Raw genomic sequence first — 19581 nt, 5'->3', positions numbered from 1 at the left:
TAAAAAGAGAAAACAGGTAAACAACTGGTGTGGGTGAGCCAAGCCCTCACTGGTCATCGTCATCGTCGTCGATGATCACCATGTTCGCCGGAGGCCTGGAGTTGACATTGAGGCGGTGATCATAATAATCGAACCTCGCGTTCACCAGCCGTACCTCCCTCCGAAGCTGGCCAAAATCTGCTGAGATAGCGTTGGCCGTGGTGTCCAAGTCCTGACCCAGCCTAAGGAAGGAATCCTCCAAGGTGTTCTGCCTCTCCATAATGCGTTCCTCCCTGGAGACAATCTTGTCCAGCCGCCTCAGTAGCTGAACCTGGCCATCCTGCAAGGCCCCCATGGAGGACGTCATGCCCTCAAAGTCGTAGGCACCACTCCCAGGTGGTGAGGCTGCAGCTCTGGAAGAACTAGGGCCAGGACCTCTCGACTCCTGAGGCGCCTCCTCAGGGATGCCACCACCCATCAGATCCTCCTCCTCGTCCTGAGGAGCGTAGTCCTCATCCTCCTCACTGGACTCCTCTCCCATGGGGACATCCTCCATAGGGGCAGCCCTCCTACCCCTACCTCTCTGAGCTCCTGATCTCGGAGGTGAATCCATGAGGGTCTGGAGACCCATCCTCAGGAGGTTTCTCCGGTCAAACCTATCAGCCGGAGTCTTCCCCTCCTCACCGCTCAGATCCACCCCGAAGAACTCGAAGATCCTAGTGAGGATCCTGCCATAAGGAAACCCTCCATCCTCAGGGTGGGAAGTATGATGCTCCATCGTCCTGAGAATAATGTAGGGGAGGCACAAGTGCTCACCGCCTCCCTCTGCAGTCGTGAAAATGCAGAATGCAATAAAAGCCACCATGAAACCCACCTGGTTCCGATGACCTCCTCTGGGGAGCAGGTTGAACTGGACCAACCCGGCAAATAGACGAACCTCAGGGTAGAAGGACGTCTCGGACTTCGGGCGGTTACTGCTGTCGCAGATGGTCTCGTAAATGACGTCCGGTGTCGCCAGGCTCATGAACGGTCCCTGAGGCTTACTCCTGGGGGGACTGTAGTATCGGTGTCCCACAGCCGATATACCCAGGATACTGGCCAAGGTGCCCACTGTCAACTGGATGTCCACCCCCTTCACCAAGCTGCTGATGGTGAACTCCCCGTACGGATACGACACCTCCAGGTTACAATAGAACCGACGGACGAGCTGCTCGTAGCACGGTCAGTCTACATGAAGAATAGAGTCCCAGCCCAATGCTGAGAACCTCTCCTGAAGCCTAGCCTTGTGGAAGTCCTCGACTACCACAGTCTTCTCCATCATCACTGACCCCTTCAGGAAGTTGGGCCAGTTGGCTGCGGCCTCTGCACTAAGGAAGTGCTCCTCATCATAGTCTGAAGGGTCAGACTGGGCAGGTGCGGGTCTCCCTATGCGAGGAGCTGAAGAGCTGGTCTCCACACTCTTCCACTTAGAAGCGGTGGTCTTACGTCTAACGCCAGAGGAAGATGGTCCCTTGCCGGTGCGTGACGACATCCTGGCAATAAGAAAAGAAAGTAGGGTTAGTACAGAAAGGAAAATGACAGCAGCATTAAAAAGGGGAAATCCAAAACCCAATTCATGCAAAACGGGAACGGTGACAATCTAGGAACGATAGGAAACCTATGACAGGAAGCACGGTAGGTTACAAAGCGGAGGAACATGCCAAAACAGTAAAATGACAGCAAAAGCAAAGAGCATAAATAAAATGAGGGAATTCAAGTCCAATGTGCAAATTCGAACATAATGGAGAATAGCTTGAAACCCTAGGTCTAGAGCAAAATGCCATAGTAGCGGGATCATGAAAGTGCAAGAACATACCCAAATAGACTATGGAATTCCATGAATGCAAGTATGGGATGTAAACCAAGGGAACCAATACAAAAGAGGGATTTTCATGGGAATACATGGGGATTCCAAGCACAATGGATAATCTATGAAATCTAAAGCATATCTAGCACCAATCAAATGGAATGCATCACAAAAAAGTCATTAATTGGAGAAAAAGGGTGAGAATTGAAGAAATCCCCAAATTTGGAAGCCTAGGGCACAAATTGGGGTTTTCTCCAAATGAAGAAACAAAATTCCTATAAACTACAAATGGCCACAGTAGAAGCATCACAATCACATGGAAATACTATTCTATGGTAAAAATACGGAAAGACAACCTAAGATAAAGTCTATACATGCATTTTACCCCAAATGGAAATTCTGGAAAAGAGAAGAAGAAGAAACTTACTTGAAGAAGGGAGAGTTGACTCTTCTCTAAAGCGCCGAGTTGATGAGTGGAACCGCGAGTAGGATCGCCGAGGAGACCTCAAAGATCGCCCAAGGAAGAAAGGAAGAAAGAGAAAAGGAGATTGGGAAAGTGATAGACAGAACAGGGTCTATAGGGCCCTGTTCGTGTTTTTACACGGGCAAGACCGGCGGGCTCCTACCCGCCGGTGCCACCCGCCGGTGTGAGGCATTAAGACCGGCGGGTATGACCGGCGGGCCCCTACCCGCCGGTGCCACCCGTCGGTGTGAGGTACTAGGACCGGCGGGCTCAACCGGCGGGCCCCTACCCGCCGGTGCAGCCCACCGGTTGTGACCGTTGGGAAATTTTAAAATTTTTTTTTCTTTTCTTTTTCCCTTCTCTCCTCCTAGCATGATTTCATTGATTTTCACTATTGATATTATTCCTATGATTAATGTGCTATGGTCAAGTGGGACCATTGACATATCTGTTGGGGCCTTTGCCCTGTATCTTAGAATTGAGTTGCGATTATTTACAGGCTATCATACACTACAACACCTCATGTAATGGCATATGATTGTGTGCCAAAATCAATTCTACGATGTTTAACCAAGATGGTGTGTGATGTGTTCCAGGTACAGGGATACGCTGGTACGTACTAGATCCGGTAGTAATGCCCGAGGTACCTCGCGGGGTCCTCGTCGGGTCGGTCGACCACAAAATCCCAGGAGGTCCCGCTCTGTGGGGTATACCTCCCCTCCACTACCTCCAGAGACCCTTGGTCAGGGTGGGGCACATGGGGACCCACCTATGACTTCACTCCTGGACCCTCCACCGGTTATCACACCGGGAGATGTTGCTACTATAATTCAGCAGTCCCAACAAGCTTTTCAGCAATAAATGCTTCAGCAACAGCAAGCATTTATGATTGCTATTCAGCAACAGTTGGATTTTTCTCAACCGGGTCAACCTCCCCGGGTACTCACTCCACAGGACCCGCCTGTAGGGTCGGGAACGGGACCACAAGTGGGGGGGTACACCCCCAATCCCACCATTTGGTGTTCCTCAGTATGGGATGCCTCCTCCATACTCCTACTATCCTGCCTATGCTCCTAACTTCCCGGCGGCGAGTAATACGTCAAGGGTGGTGGAGTCATTCAAGAGGAACTTACCACCTGTATTCTCTAAGGTGGGGAGTGATCCTCTGGAACCGGATCAATGGATCCAAGAATTAGAGAAGATATTTGAGGTGCTTGAGTGAATGGATGCCCAGAAACTCATTTGTGCTGGGTTGCAACTCAAGAAAGAGGCAAATTCTTGGTGGCAAGCCTCCAAGCCTATATTGATGGCTGCTCATCCAGAACCTACTTGGGAGCAGTTCAAGGAGTTGTTCTCACGTAGCTTCAGAGACCGAAAGGAGACTGAGTTCATGGCCTTAGCTCAAGGAGATAAGACTGTCCTTGAGTACCAACAACAATTCGAGAGTTTGTTCCATTTTGCCCCAAGGCATATGCGAACAGCTGAAGAGAAGGCATCAAGGTTCCTAAAAGGCCTAAAAGCATCTATTGGGTCTGTACTTGAGGTCTTGGATTTGACCGAACACTAGTGTGGCACCTACAGCTCCAAGGCCACCTCGACCCCCATCTGCAACGGGTCAAGTGCAGAGGGGCCCCGCTCCAGTTCTGACATCTCAGATTCGTTGCTTCAATTGCCATTCATATGGGCATTATGCGAAAGACTGTCGGGCCAGACCAGCCTTGCCCTCCAGTGAGCCCTCTGCGTACCGACCTCCCTTACCTCGGGGAAATCAACCGCAGGGAAGGATGTATGCCCTATCAGCCGAGGAAGCTGAGGCTAGTACAGAAGTTGTAGCAGGTACATTTTAAATTAAGAAATTCATTATGATTAATATTGATGACCTGCTGAAATTATATACATTGTTATACTAGGTATCCTACCCATATCAGGCATACCAGCCTATGTTCTATTCGATTCAGGAGCTACTCATTCATTCGCATCTAAGAGATTTGTAAAGAAACTTGGGATGTCACCCAGGATCCTAGACCATGGAATGATTGTCAGTATGCCTACTGGTAAAGTTGCACAGTTGAAGGAAGTGTATGGGTTGTGCCCAGTGGAAATTAATGGGAAGAACCTTGATGCGCAACTCATTAAGTTTAATATGCAGAATTTTGATGTTATATTGGGTATGGATTGGTTGTCGGCTCATCGAGCTAATGTGATTTGTGTTGAAAAGCTGATAAGGGTGACAGATGACGAAGGGAAAGAGTGGGTATACCGAGCAGATACAATGAAAAGGGTGAGAAAGGTCCTTGTCTCCGCTCTTCAAGCGGTAAAGTTGCTAGAAAGTGGATGTCAGGGTTACATAGCATCGGTACTCGATGTTGATGCAAGAGTTACACCTCTAGAAGAAGTAAAGGTGGTTAAAGAGTTTCCCGACATTTTCCCAGATAACCTGATGCATTTATCACCTGATAGAGAGTTGGAGTTTTCCATAGACTTAACTCCTGGAGCAGCTCCAGTATCTAAGGCTCCATATAGGATGGCACCAGCTGAACTAAAGGAGTTGCAGATGCAGTTGCAGGAACTATTGGAAAAGGGGTTTATTCACCCAAGTGTTTCACCTTAGGGTGCCCCGGTGTTGTTTGTCAAGAAGAAGGATGGTAGTTTGCGTATGTGCATAGATTACCGGGAGTTGAACAAGCTAACCATTAAGAACCGGTATCCATTGCCACGCATTGACGATTTATTTGATCAGTTGCAGGGAGCCAGGGTATTTTCAAAGATAGACCTTCAGTCCGGCTATTATCAGCTCAAGATAAAGAGCAGTGATATACCCAAAACAGCATTTAGGACTCGATACGGTCACTATGAGTTCCTAGTGTTATCTTTCGGGTTAACCAATGCACCGACAGCATTCATGGATCTAATGAATCGGGTATTTCAGGATGTGCTCGACAAATGGGTAATTTTTTTTATTGACGATATTTTGATCTACTCCAAGACCGAAGAGGAGCACACTCAACACTTGAGGATGGTGTTACAGAGGTTGAGAGATCAACAGTTGTTTGCCAAGTATAGCAAGTGTGAATTCTGGCTTGAACAAGTTGGATTCCTGGGGCACGTAGTGTCTAAAGCTGGAATCGAAGTAGATCCTGCTAAGGTGAAAGCAGTAGTAGAATGGGAAAGCCCCAAGAATGTTACCGAAATTAGAAGCTTCTTGGGTTTGGCTGGATACTACCGGCATTTCATTGAAAATTTCGCCCGAATCTCAGCACCAATGACCAAGTTGACTAAAAAGAGTGTGAAATTCGACTGGACAGAGGAATGTGAGAAGAGCTTCCAAGAATTGAAAGAGAAGTTGGTGACTGCCCCTGTGCTGACTATTCCTGAAGGCACAGGTGGAATGACAGTTTATACCGATGCTTCTAAAGTTGGTTTGGGTTGTGTTCTCATGCAACGCGGTAAGGTAATAGCGTATGCATCCCGACAACTAAAGGAGTATGAGAAGAATTACCCCACTCATGACTTGGAACTAGCTGCAGTCATTTTTGCCCTTAAGATCTGGCGACATTATTTGTATGGGGAGAAGTGCGAGATATACAGTGATCACAAAAGCCTGAAGTACTTATTCACCCAGAAGGATTTGAACATGAGACAGAGGAGATGGATTGAACTCATGAAGGATTATGACTGCAACATTCAGTATCATCCCGGCAAGGCCAATGTAGTGGCAGATGCATTGAGTCGGAAGACACAGACTGTGTCGCTCTCATACTTAGCAGTCAGTCCACCACTCGCGCAAGAGGCGATGCTAATGGACGAAACCCTCTTGTATGAAGGGGCAACCTTAGAGCTTGAACCTCAACCGAAAAACCTTAAATGGTTGACTATATCCTTGACGGATCTACAGGTGCATCCGGCAATTAGGCAAGAGGTGATAATGAAGCAACCTTTGGATCCTGAATTGTAGCGGATCAGAGTTAAGGTTTAAGATCAAACAATGAACGACCCAGATTTCACTTTAGCCAGTGATGGGGCATTGATGTTTCGAGATAGATTGTGTGTACCCGATGATTTGGATATACAAGACAAGATAGTGAGAGAAGCACATAGCTCCAAGTACTCACTTCACCCAGGAAGTACCAAAATGTACAAAGATCTCAAACAAAGTTACTGGTGGCCAAACATGAAGATCACCATAGCTTTGTATGTGGCGACTTGTCTTACCTGCCAGAAAGTAAAAGCTGAGAGGCATCGACCTTATGGTACCCTTCAGCCACTCCCAGTACCAGAATGGAAGTGGGAAAGGATTACAATGGACTTCGTCATCGGACTACCAAGTACACCTAAGGGAATGGACGCGATATGGGTGATCGTGGATCGGCTTACCAAGACTGCTCATTTTATTCCTATCAAGACCAAGTTCTCCATGATCAAACTAGCACAACTTTACATGGACAATATAGTGCGCTTACATGGAGTGCCAGTGAGCATTGTTTCAGATAGGGACCCAAGGTTCACGTCCAGATTTTGGAAAAGCTTACAGCGTGCCTTGGGATCACAGCTGAATTTGAGTACAGCTTTTCACCCACAGACGGATGGTCAATCGGAGCGAACCATACAGATATTAGAAGACATGCTCAGGGCATGTGCAATGGAGATGAGTGGCAGTTGGGAAGAATATATACCTCTTATGGAGTTTGCATATAATAACAGTTACCAAGCTACAATTGAGATGGCTCCGTATGAGGCATTATATGGCAGAAAATGCAGGACTCCTTTGTATTGGGATGAGGTAGGTGAATGTCGAATGTTAGGACCTGAGATGATACAGATGACTTGTGACAAAGTCGACGTTATTAGAGAACGGATTAAAGCAGCTCAGTCCCGTCAAAAGAGCTATGCAGACACCCGCAGGAAGGATATTAAATTTCAGCCAGGAGAAAAGGTATTTCTCAAGATCTCTCCTACTAAAGGGTTGCAAAGGTTTCACAGAAAGGGGAAGTTAAGCCCAAGATACATCGGACCATTTGAGATCTTATCCCGGGTTGGCTCAGTAGCCTACATGCTTGCTCTGCCACCTTCGCTTGGGGATGTTCACAATGTATTCCATGTATCCATGCTGAAGAGATACGTGCATGATCCATCTCATGTACTACCCGTGGAACCAGAGTACCTAGACGTTGATATGACCTATACAGAACAGCCCGCTGAAATTTTGGACCGGAAGGTAAAAACCCTTCGTAACCGCTCCATTTCCTATGTAAAGGTGCGATGGGCTGGTCACTCACTTAAAGAAGCATCTTGGGAGGTAGAGGATGAAATGCGAGCCAAGTACCCTCATCTTTTTGATCAACCAGGTACGCAATTTCGAGGACGAAATTTTTCAGAAGGGGGAGTAATGTAATACCCCGCTTCTTAAACCCGATCTGATTTCGTGGTTGAACCGATTTAACCATGCAGGAACCGAGCCAGAGGAAATTAGAGCGGGTTCCTTATGGGCTATGATGGCTCGGGTGACCTTAAACACCGGCTGGCCCGACAAGTCCGAGCCAGTGCCAGAAGAGACGGGAGTGCCCAAGCCGTGTACATGCACCTACCATAAGGCTATGTACGGATAAAGCAGGTATTGTAGCCGTATTTTAAGGTATATACGTATGCTACATCGTATGCCGGGGGTGGGGTTCGTGCCGAGGCCCGAACCCGGTCAAAATCCCAAGTTTTGGCCCTCAGGTGGGTAGGACAGGTGGGTACACCCACCCACCTGAGTGACCCATCCATGTGCACTATTCACTTAATTAGGAATTGTATATAAAGCTTTATGATTTTCTCTTCTTTCCATTTATTACCCCCGTACGTTGGTGAGGAAAGTAAAGACGAGAGAGAAAAGAAAGGGAAGAAGAAGGGAAGAGAAGGAAGAGAAAGAAAGGAAGGATTTCAGTGGCGCCGAAGCTTGATCTTTCCATTTCGGCGCCGGGAGAGTGATCTTCAACTCTAGATCTACAGTTAGAGGTAAGCAAAGTTGGGTTTTGTGAACATTCACCATACCCAAGCTTTAAACCCTTGATTCGAGTATGGTTTCTTGAGATCTTGTGAATCCTCTTTGAAATGATGAATCTAATGTTTAATAGATGATTTATGTGTTGATCTTGAAGAATTTGAAGAGATATTGACAAGGTAGAAGAAGCATTGTGAGTTTGAAGTGATTTGGAGGGTTTGAAGTCGTTCTTGAGCGAAGAAGGTAAGATGGTTCCCATCACTTGAATCTAACATAGATCTAGGTTAGAACCATCCTATAGGACCTTGAAGGTGTGAAGAATGGGTGGGGAAAAGTCCCATTTGATTTCCCAAAGAATGGAGAAAATGGGGAAGAAACAGTGTCTTTTCCGCCAAGACCGGTGGGTAGCACCGGTGGGTACAACCGGTGGGCCCCTACCTGCCTGTGGCACCCACCTGAGAGGGCAAGGGCCTTCTGGCCCAACCGTCTGGTAGGACCGGCTGGTAGGACCGGCGGGCCCCTACCCAGACCGGTGGGTAGGACCGGTGGGCCAGACAGCCCACCTGTCTGACCCACCCGTGTGGCCCCGAGGGTGATCCTTACGTCCGATTGGACCCAAATCGAACGTGTGACCTTCTTTTGACGTTCTAAATACGATTTTGTCATCGGATTTCATTAATTTTGATCTTAAAATGGTGAAATTCTAACCCCGCTCAATTATTTTAGGTTCACCAAATCCGACCCGATTCGCATCGGATCTCACCAGTACCGAACAGGAATCCTTGTATGCTACAGGTAAGTGGAGAGAGGACGTTTGGCCTTGTTTCAAGGCATTGTTTGGAATTCATTTAAATATATCTAGTCTAGTCATGCCATCATGAATATGCTATGTAGTCTAGTCATCCCACACATTGATGTGCATATGTGCTATGTTTACTTTCCAAATGCCAATTGAATGAGATGTATATGTTGAATGTGGACATCATTGTGCATGTTGCATTGATAGACTAGATGCCGTAGTCGGCTTGGAGACGAATGCATTGGTGGCCCGTGGAATGGGACACGGAGGCACTATGCAATCGTACTATTGTCATATAGGAGCATGCGGTATTAGGATTCTCACCATCTCGTGCTACAACCCTTCCCAACAGGGGTTGAGGTGTTGGGTTATCATTTTGGGGGGAAGCAGTGGTCGCGGTCGTCGGGTCACTGTGGCGGTTAGACATAACGCTCGACGGGTCATGTAAGACAGTCGGCAACCCCGGTGGTACATTCAAGAGGGTCAATCGTACTGTTTTTAAATTGCTGGAGTCAGCACCTTTATTTTCAGTCATTTACATTTCTGTTGAGAGCCGGTGGACGGCATTGTCTTTACTTTTTCGAGTACTCACGGTGGGCCTTCTCCGACAGCCCTATGGGCGTATCGCGGGAGGGAGTTCGCGGCTCGTACCCGGAGTATACGCGCACTGTGGTTGTAGTAGCACTAAAACCAAGGACTTAGTAATGTTGCTTAGGTGGATGTGATTTAAAATGTATAGCATGGCATGCAGTGCATATGATGTGTTGTGATGTGTGGACTGTTGTGTGTGGTCCATCTTTCTACTTACTGAGCTAGTGAGCTCATCCCACGGGTACCCCCTTTTTTAGATGATTTTACAGGTCATACATCTGAGGAGCATGGGGTGGGTCCCACAGTCGAGTTTCCTGAAGAGGACTGGTGGACCCCTGAGGAGTTAGAGCACGGCGCCGACTGTTCGTGCGAGAGTTGTGCTGCGGGACAGCAGTTCTGAGGCCGAGCTGAGCTCCACCTTTGGGGCCGTGCTGGGCTCCACTTCTGAGGCCAAGCTGAGCTCTTCTATGTGATGCCGAGCTGGGCACAACCCTTGATGCCGAGCTGAGCTCCAACCTTGATACTGAGCCGAGCTATGTACTCTAATTGTTTTGATGATTTCCTGTATATACTTGATATATGAATTGTACTTTTATTGTGTAATTATCATGCCTTCGGGCCTACATGTATATAATTATTGTATCACAATTCGGGTACCAAGTATATGGGATTTATTCACAGGTAAAACTTAGTCTTCCGCTGATCTGATGAACTTATATTAGTTGTGCGTATGCTGTGGTGGAATACAGTATCTGATGATCCTGGCAGGTTTGGGTTAACCGGTGTTAACTCGGTCACCGCTCCGGTTCAGTGTGAACGGGGTGTGACAAAGAAGACGACGGATCTCATTTCTATTATGGAGAGTGTTCTGATCATGTTCACAGCTCTATCTATTTGATTCCTTTGAGATTAAATAAAAAAAAAAACAAATAAAAAAAATGGAAAAATAGCAAAAACGTTGAAACTCTATAATGCTCACTTGGAACGTGCCTGTTAAAAGGGGAAATCAAATTAATAGAGGCGAAAGCCATGGAACCAAAACCATTGGCAGTGGTGGTTCTTAATTGCCCAAAAAATTCCCCATCTTCCTCTCTTTGCCTCTCTGGGTGGGTGACTCTCTCTAACTTGTTGAAGAATTTGAGTCTCTACAGCAATTAGAAAGGAGATGGTAATAACTAGTAAGTGATTGAGAAGGTGACAAACAAATGTTTCTAACCCTTCTGTGTTTTGCACTAGAGAAAATCCATAAACTAGCAGAAACCCCACGGATGATGCTCGAGTAGCAACGAGGATGAATTGAGAATTGTGATAGTGTTTGGACTTTGGAGGAGGAGTTGGGATTTGTTTTCGAGTTTTCGAAGAAGATGACCCCGTTGTCACCGTTACAGTCAGTCATAGTTATAACAAAAGGGAATCTTTTCAACGATCTAGATCGAATATGGTTAAATCGATGGCTATTCATGAAAAACGTTCTACCAAATTAATTGTCCGCACGTACCGCGACCTTTTAGCTTAAAAATAAAACCATGTTTTTTTGGGTAATAAAATAAAATTATGTCAAGACTGTCAATTGTTTTTATCACGTCTTTTTTTTTTTAAACACATTTCTTTTTTCATTAATTTTCAATGATTTTTAAGCCAACTTTGGACTTTCTAAAAGGTTTGACTTCACGCTTGGCAACCGCGTGTTCCTTACCCCAAACTGGTCCATGATCATATTTCCTCCCTCTCTCTTGTTGTGTTTTACCTCTTGGAATTATATTTTTCTATTTAAGGTTTACTGTTTATTATTAAATTTTATAACAAATAAAACAAAAGAAATCAGCCGGTACCCTTTTAGTAGATCGTTATGTTAGGTAACAAAAACACAAAACGAAGGAAAATTAAAAAATGGAATATAGAGTTAGTGAGATCTCAATATTTAATATCAACGCATATCATATAATTATTATTTTGTCAATAAGACTATGAGAGAATAAAAAGGCATATCTAACCCATGAGGTTCTCTCCACTGTGGATTTGTGAAAAGGTCATAATGTAATAGAATTTTCTTATTCAAAAAAAGAGACTGTTTAAAAGATATTTTTATATATGTATTTAAAATTTGATATCTTTTTTTAATTACACCTATTTTTATTCCAAATTTATTTAATTTAGGGGAATAAAAGGGTTTTCAAAAATAATTTGAAAGTGGTTTATTATTATCATTATTAAATGGTATCATTGTGGCGCATAATTTTTTAGTACATATGTGAAATAGAATTAATTACCATCATTGGAGGGGGTGTATTATGCTAAAAGGGCAAGTATGATTATAAATTATTTTTAAAATTTCTAATTGTTCTAATCAAATCGTAAGACTGTAAGATTGTCATGGTCTTACACTCTTACTATTTCTAATTAATTACAACAAGTAGCCAAACCTTTAAGACTATGTGGTTTTAGTATTGCTAATAAATTGATAGTCATTTGAATTCATCTTTCATGCGGGTTCGTGATGTTATTTTAGGTAATGATAGGAATACTAGTTTTCTTTCATCCATGATTCTATACCTCTCACCAATAATATTTTAAACATTTCAATTTTCTCTGATAATAATAGATGGTGGTGTCATCTCTCAAAAAACCCAAGGGGTAGTATAGTTGGTGAGCAACGTACTTGGTATGAGCCATAAACTCGGACGTCATAAGTTCGACTCCCATTAGCATACCTTGGGCCACTCCCACAAGGGTGTTTAGTGCTATCACTGCTTTCAGTGAAAGTTGAATGGTTCTCATTCAACCCCGGTATGACTTGATCCATGTGGTTGAGGGGTCAGTATGGGCCCGTGGGACTAGTCAGGTTTAGCAAAAAAAAAAAATGATCATAACCACTAAAATGGCCTCTAAGTTTTTAAAGTATGGCATACATACTAACCCAATTGGATTGTCTAGCAGGTGTATTTGCTTGTTTCTTTGGTCACGTTGGTGGCGCTTCTTCTGAAAACTCAATGTCCACCCAAAATTTAAGATATTTTCTTGGAGAGTTTCTCTTAGCAGAATCCCTATCAAAGATATTAAGGGCAAATGGATGGATGCGGATCCAAACTATGGACTTTGCAAAACTCAACATGAATCTCGTTGGCACACTTTTCTTTCCTGTGAATTTTCCAAAAGAACCTAGGCTGTTGGCCCACTGGGTTTAAGGATGGAAATTGTCTATGCTTTATCTTTTAAGTCGTATTATATTAAAAAGGAAAATATGATACAATGGAAGAGAAGACCAGCAAACAAAAAGGAATGGAGCCTTACATGATAGTCCCACCTTCGGCATTACCATTAGCAGGAAAACCATAAAAAGGAACCAAACCTAACAAGGAAACAATGAGTACAGTTACATGAATCTGAATCGGGGACTTTTATTTGCATCCATCTCCAGCTCCATAGACATCAAAGGGGACCACACAGACACTGGATAAGTAACATCAAATTTTGTTGCCGTTTTAGCAAAAAAATCAGCAACAAAGTTGACCTCTCGATGAGTAATCTTCCAATCATTGGAGCTTAAGTAAGGCCTGAGATTTCTCCATCCTTGATATACAAACCATGCAACAAAGCCTCTGAAAAGAAGGGTGACCACCGCCACAAAGTCGCATTCGATCCAAACTCCTATGACGTCTCTAAAATTCAGAATAATTTGAGCATTTTCATCCCTAAAAAACCCCTTGCACCAGCCTTCCCTGGGTTTCCTAAGGAGCAGCCATCGGTGTTTAATTTTATCCATCTTGAAAAAGGAGGACACTAATAAATTTCCTTAGGCTCTCTTTTCCTAAGGAGCAGCCATTGATGCTTTATCTTTTAAGTCCCTTATATTGTATCTTTTTAATTCTAATACTATACCTGCAGATTATCTGAATAATTTCATTACTATTTTTATTATAACTTGTTATATCTTACGGATATATAGAAATAAAGTCACTTATGCTCATGAAAAATCTAATCCTTTATTTGTCCTCAATCCCACCAAGCAATGGACTGATCATTACTGTCAAACTATTAAGAACTAGGTGATTTATCTCCAATTAACAATTCCTGGTCCAATATGTTTTCCTACCCTAAACACATTGATATGTGTTTGTTCAATTATCAGTAATACTAATAAAACTATCTCGACCTTGGTTAATTGTATTATTAACAATGGAAGATGCATCTCATTGTTTGCTAATTATATAATGATAGGGAAAACTGTTGAAGCTAGCAAGGGATTTTTTTATGGGCTAAAATGGGCATACAATGATAGGTGGAATATAGGGGAGGTGTATTGAATGACACGCTTATTGACAATAGTACGACATCATGGCCTTGAAGCGTAGTTCCTCTTTTTCTTGATGTTCATAATTTTGTGTCTATACCAACTTTCATGCTCAGGTCTACGAATGAAGTGAATTTTTGCAAACATAATCATTATCAAACTCTCACACATAGATATAACTAATCAGAACATTCATGTACTTAGTGACTTATGTTCTTACTGAATTTTCTTTTTTTCTAATAAAAAAGAAAAAATAAGCATTATGAAAGCACTCTTTCATGTTCTTTCTTATATATGTACACTGTTCCTCATAGGCATTATTATGTCTAGTAATAAAGGATCATATTTCCATGTCAATAATATAATTTTAGCCTAATAAGGAAGATGGCTCAAAAAGTCTGATTCAATGTTTTAACATAAATAAGAAAATAACATAAGATAAATATAAATACAAAATAACATTCTTTTGCAATTTTAATCTTTTTCTCTATTCATTTTAAGTTAAAATTGTACCAATAAAATGTTTACCTAGACCTCCCTTAGAAGGGTTTACTAATGTACCACCTACTATATGACAAAAAAATAAAACATTATACTTCAGTAGGTATAGTGACATTTAGTGTTTTTTTTTTTTTAAACCTTGATTCACAAGGTTTTTGAAAACCATTTGATGGATGCAGACATCTGTGAATGAGAGAGAGAGACAGAGAGAGAGAGAGATTGTCTTAAGTTTTGGTGCCAATTGGGCCCACAAAACCGCAACAAAGTCATTCTGAAAGTCTTCAGGATTGGGCTAGGATTTTCAGCTCATGGACCAGGTTTGAATCCAGGCATATGCCTGAAATTGGGCCAGACCGGGTTTCATGTTAGGCCCGGTTTAGCCTGATCCCAAGCAACATCTGTTTGTATGTATATAAGGTAGATTTGTCATATCATATAATACTATTTACATGTGAAGGTCACCATTGATTTGGCATATTTAAGTTAGTATTTTTTTTTTTTTTTGGTAAGGGCATATTTAAGTTAATATACCACATATGCAAAACACTATGGGGTCCCACTGCTATTCTAGGTAACTTTTCTTTTTCAAGCGTTCTAATACCTCATATTGTCACCCATAGATTTGTGAAACATTGGCTATGATGGGATTCTATAATATATGATGTGAGATAGGATTCCTTTACATAGAGTCCATGACTGGCGGGTGATTTTAGGGCTAGTGTGACCTTAGAATACGTGCTCAGATCCTCTCAGTCGTACGATCACTCTTTAATCCCTGAACTCTATGATATGGGATCTCATTTGGAAATAGTAGAAATCATTGGTTGGAGGAGAAGTTTTTTTCTTTTTCTTTTTTTAGGGGGGGTGGAAGTGGGCGAGGTTTGGGGGTTTCTAATTCTCTCTCTCTCTCCCTTTTATTGTCTGAATTAAGGGTTTATTTATAAGTGAAAGTTCTCCTTCTATATTTGTCATGCAAGCGTTGCTAAAGGTTTTGATGGAAAGAGTTCTTTATATTGCAAGGTGGAGGGAGAATAAGTTCCTCACATTAGGACTTCACACACTGACCTACCTGTTTAAGTAATCAGGTCCCATAGGCTTGGTATGGTCCCATTTATATCCTTATCAGTCAGGTAGAGGTAATTGATCAAGATACTAAAAATCGGGCTAAACAGGTTTTAGATGGGCCTTAAATGGGCTAATGAGGCATTAATCTTTAAACATGACCTATGTGGGTTATAAGTGGTTTTAAATGTGTCGACTGAATGGGCTCTAAACGGGCTTTAAACATATTAGACTAAGTCGGACTATTAATTGGTTGGTTCCAATCAGACGTCTTTCCGGTTGCACCCTTGCACCAGAAACGATCATTTAGAATCAGGTCGGGTAAATTTTGGATTCGACCAATTGGGTTTGACCAGCTACCCGTGTGGGCCTGTAATTGACACCACTATGCAAAACTAGTGATTTCCCCTGCCCTAAAAAACATGGTAGAAGATGTTTCCTTGAAAAAATAGTGTGGACTTCACACAAGGAGACCAATAAGGACATTTTTGGATAGATTTTAAGCATGCTCAGTTACAACCAGAACCCTACAAAACTTGAATATTGGGGATCCAAGAAAATCTAACCCTATGCTCCGTTTAGTTGGGTTTGGTTGCAAGGGAAATTTATGGAAGTAAAATTTCATAACTAAATATAGAAGGATTTGAAGTTAATGATATAACCATATTGAGTAATGGCTACAAAAAATTCTTCTTTTTAGACTTGCAAAATTTTACTTGCCTTCCTTCCAACTTCCCTTGAATCAATTGAAACCTCAGCTTCCTGCAAGAAATAGATGGAATAGTGAATACTTAATAGGATGAAGAATGCTAACCCTGCGCCCTGGGCGAGCACAGTGGGTCATTTCATGGGACAATGTCTTTGACTGCCCAAGCAATTGGAATTACATTCATGCAATGGTGGCATTAATCAAACAACGAAACGAACACATGAAAATCGTCAGCAATCGCTGTAATGATATAGTGAGCATTAGGTGGCTGAGAGTCCCTTAGGCTTGTGTCTAGACATTCTCAGCCGTCTGATGTTTACCGCACATCACCGCTGGCTGCAGAAGATGTGAACTCAAGAATTATACAAAGAAAAATAATGACGCCTTAGACAGTTCCATCGACAGCCAGGTGACGCTCTTAACGAAGACACAGACCCTCATTCTACTTTATATTTGGAGATCTAAACCATTAATTTACATAGCGGATTTGATGGCATTAGTATTGTCACTTCGATCCATGGTAGGCTCCTTAATCATCCTTTCTATCTCCTTCACAAACCTCTCCATAACCGGCTGAGGCAAGTAAATCGGCACCACAATCCCATCCTCTCCTTTGTGGTTCCTGAACGGTATCTGGAAGCTAGCCACCCGCCCCAAGGCTGCCCCACCATATACCGCCTTCCCCCACCCAAAATCCACATTTCTAAACCCGGCACGGGTTAGATCCGAAACAAGATAGGTCCTCACCATCGTAAATGGAGGCCTCCCCTTCATCACCATCAGATCCGCCACCGATCTCATGTATTCGTCGTTCACACTGTTTTTCACTTTCTTCACCAACTCCAACGCGTAACCTAACGAGTTCTGACATAGATTCGCCGCCGACGATATTGCCACCGGATAAGCCAACGCATTGCCATAGAATCCGACCGGTAATGGCGGTCGGAGCTTGGCACGTACGTTAATGATGCACATTAAACGCATTTCGTCATTCGGGTCGGGTTGGATAGCGATGGTGCGGCATCGCCAAAGACATGCCGTCAACAACTCAAATCTGGAACACGAGTGGAAGTTCGGAGGCACGTGCTTCCACAAAGCGGCCACCTCAGCGGGGCCAAAGAAGAAAGATCGGTGGGCCATGTCGTCAAGAGAGGCTTGTGTACCCTTCGTATCGGGCAACTCATTGTACTCGTGGTGCAAAAATGTCACATGTGGTGGCTTTCTTGCGTTGAGGAGTTCCCTCTTCCACACGGGAGACACGGAGGGTGGCCGTGCGCCACGTGCTATTTCACCCACAGCAGATAAGAACTGGACCAAGCCGGTTGCATCGCACATGGTGTGGTTCGACCGGAGGGCGAAAATGAATCCACCACATATCAGACGGGTCACCTGCATCCACAAATCGAGGGTGTTAATTACTCCACCGGTCCACCCTCTCCCCCTCTATCTCTCTCTCTCCCTCTGTCTCTCTCGATTTCTGTGTTTCAGGCTATCAAAGTTGAAGATAAATAGAGATCCTTAATTAATTTACCTGAATCAGTAACAGAGGGCAACCAAGAATACCATCAGATCCGGGGACGTCGTAAAGGAGCTCCTCTAAGCAAGGGAATGGAGGTTGAAGTGCATCACCGAACTGGTCCAGGCTTACATCGGCGTCCGCCTCGATGAACAAGACACCATCGCCGGTGCACTCAACCACTAGCTTCCTTCCAGGATTTTCCCTGAGCCTACCAGCAAATGGGTAGTAAAACACTAGAGCTTCTGCTATTGCCTTCCTTATGACCTTAATTGGGTCATATCCTCTCATCCCCGGTTCGTTCCGGTAAAACTGTATCGACGGAATTTGGACCCGTAGACCCTCTTGGTCGTCTATGTCTGAGAGATACTTGAATTCATGAGGTGTAGGTCTAGCCGGTGCAATCAACTCCGATTCACGCCTTTGAACCGTGAACACTAAGGAGGTCAACGATGTTGAAGAAGAGGATGTCATGATAACGGAAAGTTAGTTCTGTCGCCGGAGATTGGAAAGGTAGGTGCAATAGTGAGATAGATAAGAGATAATATTTGCTTGGTTCTGATCATGTTCTGTATTTCTATCATGGTTAGGACGGTTATATATAGTGGGAAGTGAGAACATGACCCGGTCTGACCGGGAAGGACCAGTGGATTGGTCTACACATGTGGTCCGAATAAAGAAGCTGTATTGAAAGTAAGGGTGCAAGTTTGGCCCCGATGGCCCGAACCCGCCCCGATCCCGAACAAGTATCGATCCAAAAATTTTGGTCCTGACCTGACCCTGAGTCAGGGTCAGGGGTTGGTAAGGGTTGATGTCTTTGACCCACCCTGAACCCGACCATGATTTTTGCCTCTGATGTTGACCCTAGTTATGACCCCGATGTTAATCCTAAATTTAACCTAATTTTATATATTGTTTGACATTGAGTCATTGACACCTCAAAACTCCTAATATATCTTCTCACCTATCTCTCTTGCTTTTTTTACCAAGAAATTTGTAATTTTGTATTTTTTATCTCCTCTTTATTATGAATATTTTTTATTTTTAAGTTATTTCATATTTTTCAAGATCAGGGTATACTCAGACCTTGACAGCAAACCAATGTCAAGGTCAAAAATCAGTGCCAATCAAGGCGGGTAAGGGTTGGACTGAACCCTGAAGGGTAAGGCCAGGGTTGAAATTTTGACTCAAGGCGGATTTGGGCCCAGCTAAGGGGACTCAAGGTTGGGCTAGGGTTTTAAAAAACCCAGCCCAACCCGGCCCTGTTGCACCCCTAATTGAAAGCATGATCATGGGTAAGGGTGTCCATTCGGTACAGATATCGAAATCATACCAAATTATCGTTTCAAAAATGTACTAAAAGAGATTTGGTACGGTTTTGGTATGATAAAATGTTTCTTTTTCCCCTCATATGGTACGGTATAAGTTTAAGACAAAATTGTTTGGTAGGTACCAAATTATATCGAATTACTGAAATCGTACTGAATACTATATCGAAATACCAAAATCATATCAAATACCATACTGAAAATACCACATTGCTGACTATATATACATAAAAGGCATAAAAGAGTGCAACAATATTATACCAAAACCATTTTCATATAGAATATAAAAACTATATCATATTGAAATTTCTCGATATGACATGGATTTGGTATCTACTCTTGGTCTACTGCATCGTATCGAAACCGTGTCAAATATTGAATATGATACACCAGTTGACACCATTAATTAATCTTGGGACTACAACGATATTTACTTTTGTTTTGATCTTATTTATATGGAAGAATGCTCATTAATTTAGCCTATTCCTTCTGTGTCATAGGGTCGAAACCCTT

The 19581-nt window shown here is 43.3% G+C and overlaps 1 protein-coding gene across 1 annotated transcript; it reads right to left on the bottom strand.

Moving 5' to 3' along the window:
- Positions 1-16381: 16381 nt before the first annotated feature.
- LOC122057711 (benzyl alcohol O-benzoyltransferase-like) lies at positions 16382-18331 on the bottom strand. Its single transcript, XM_042619927.1, has 2 exons — positions 17756-18331; positions 16382-17613 (listed from the first exon to the last, which is right to left on the bottom strand). Exons 1-2 carry the CDS (start codon positions 18212-18214, stop codon positions 16699-16701), a joined length of 1374 nt encoding a protein of 457 aa, XP_042475861.1. The 5' UTR covers positions 18215-18331; the 3' UTR covers positions 16382-16698.
- Between the last annotated feature and the right edge of the window lie 1250 nt (positions 18332-19581).

This window comes from Macadamia integrifolia, chromosome 2 (assembly GCF_013358625.1).
Source record: "Macadamia integrifolia cultivar HAES 741 chromosome 2, SCU_Mint_v3, whole genome shotgun sequence".
Taxonomy (NCBI): domain Eukaryota; kingdom Viridiplantae; phylum Streptophyta; class Magnoliopsida; order Proteales; family Proteaceae; genus Macadamia; species Macadamia integrifolia.
This window is presented reverse-complemented; position numbering and strand designations above follow the sequence as displayed.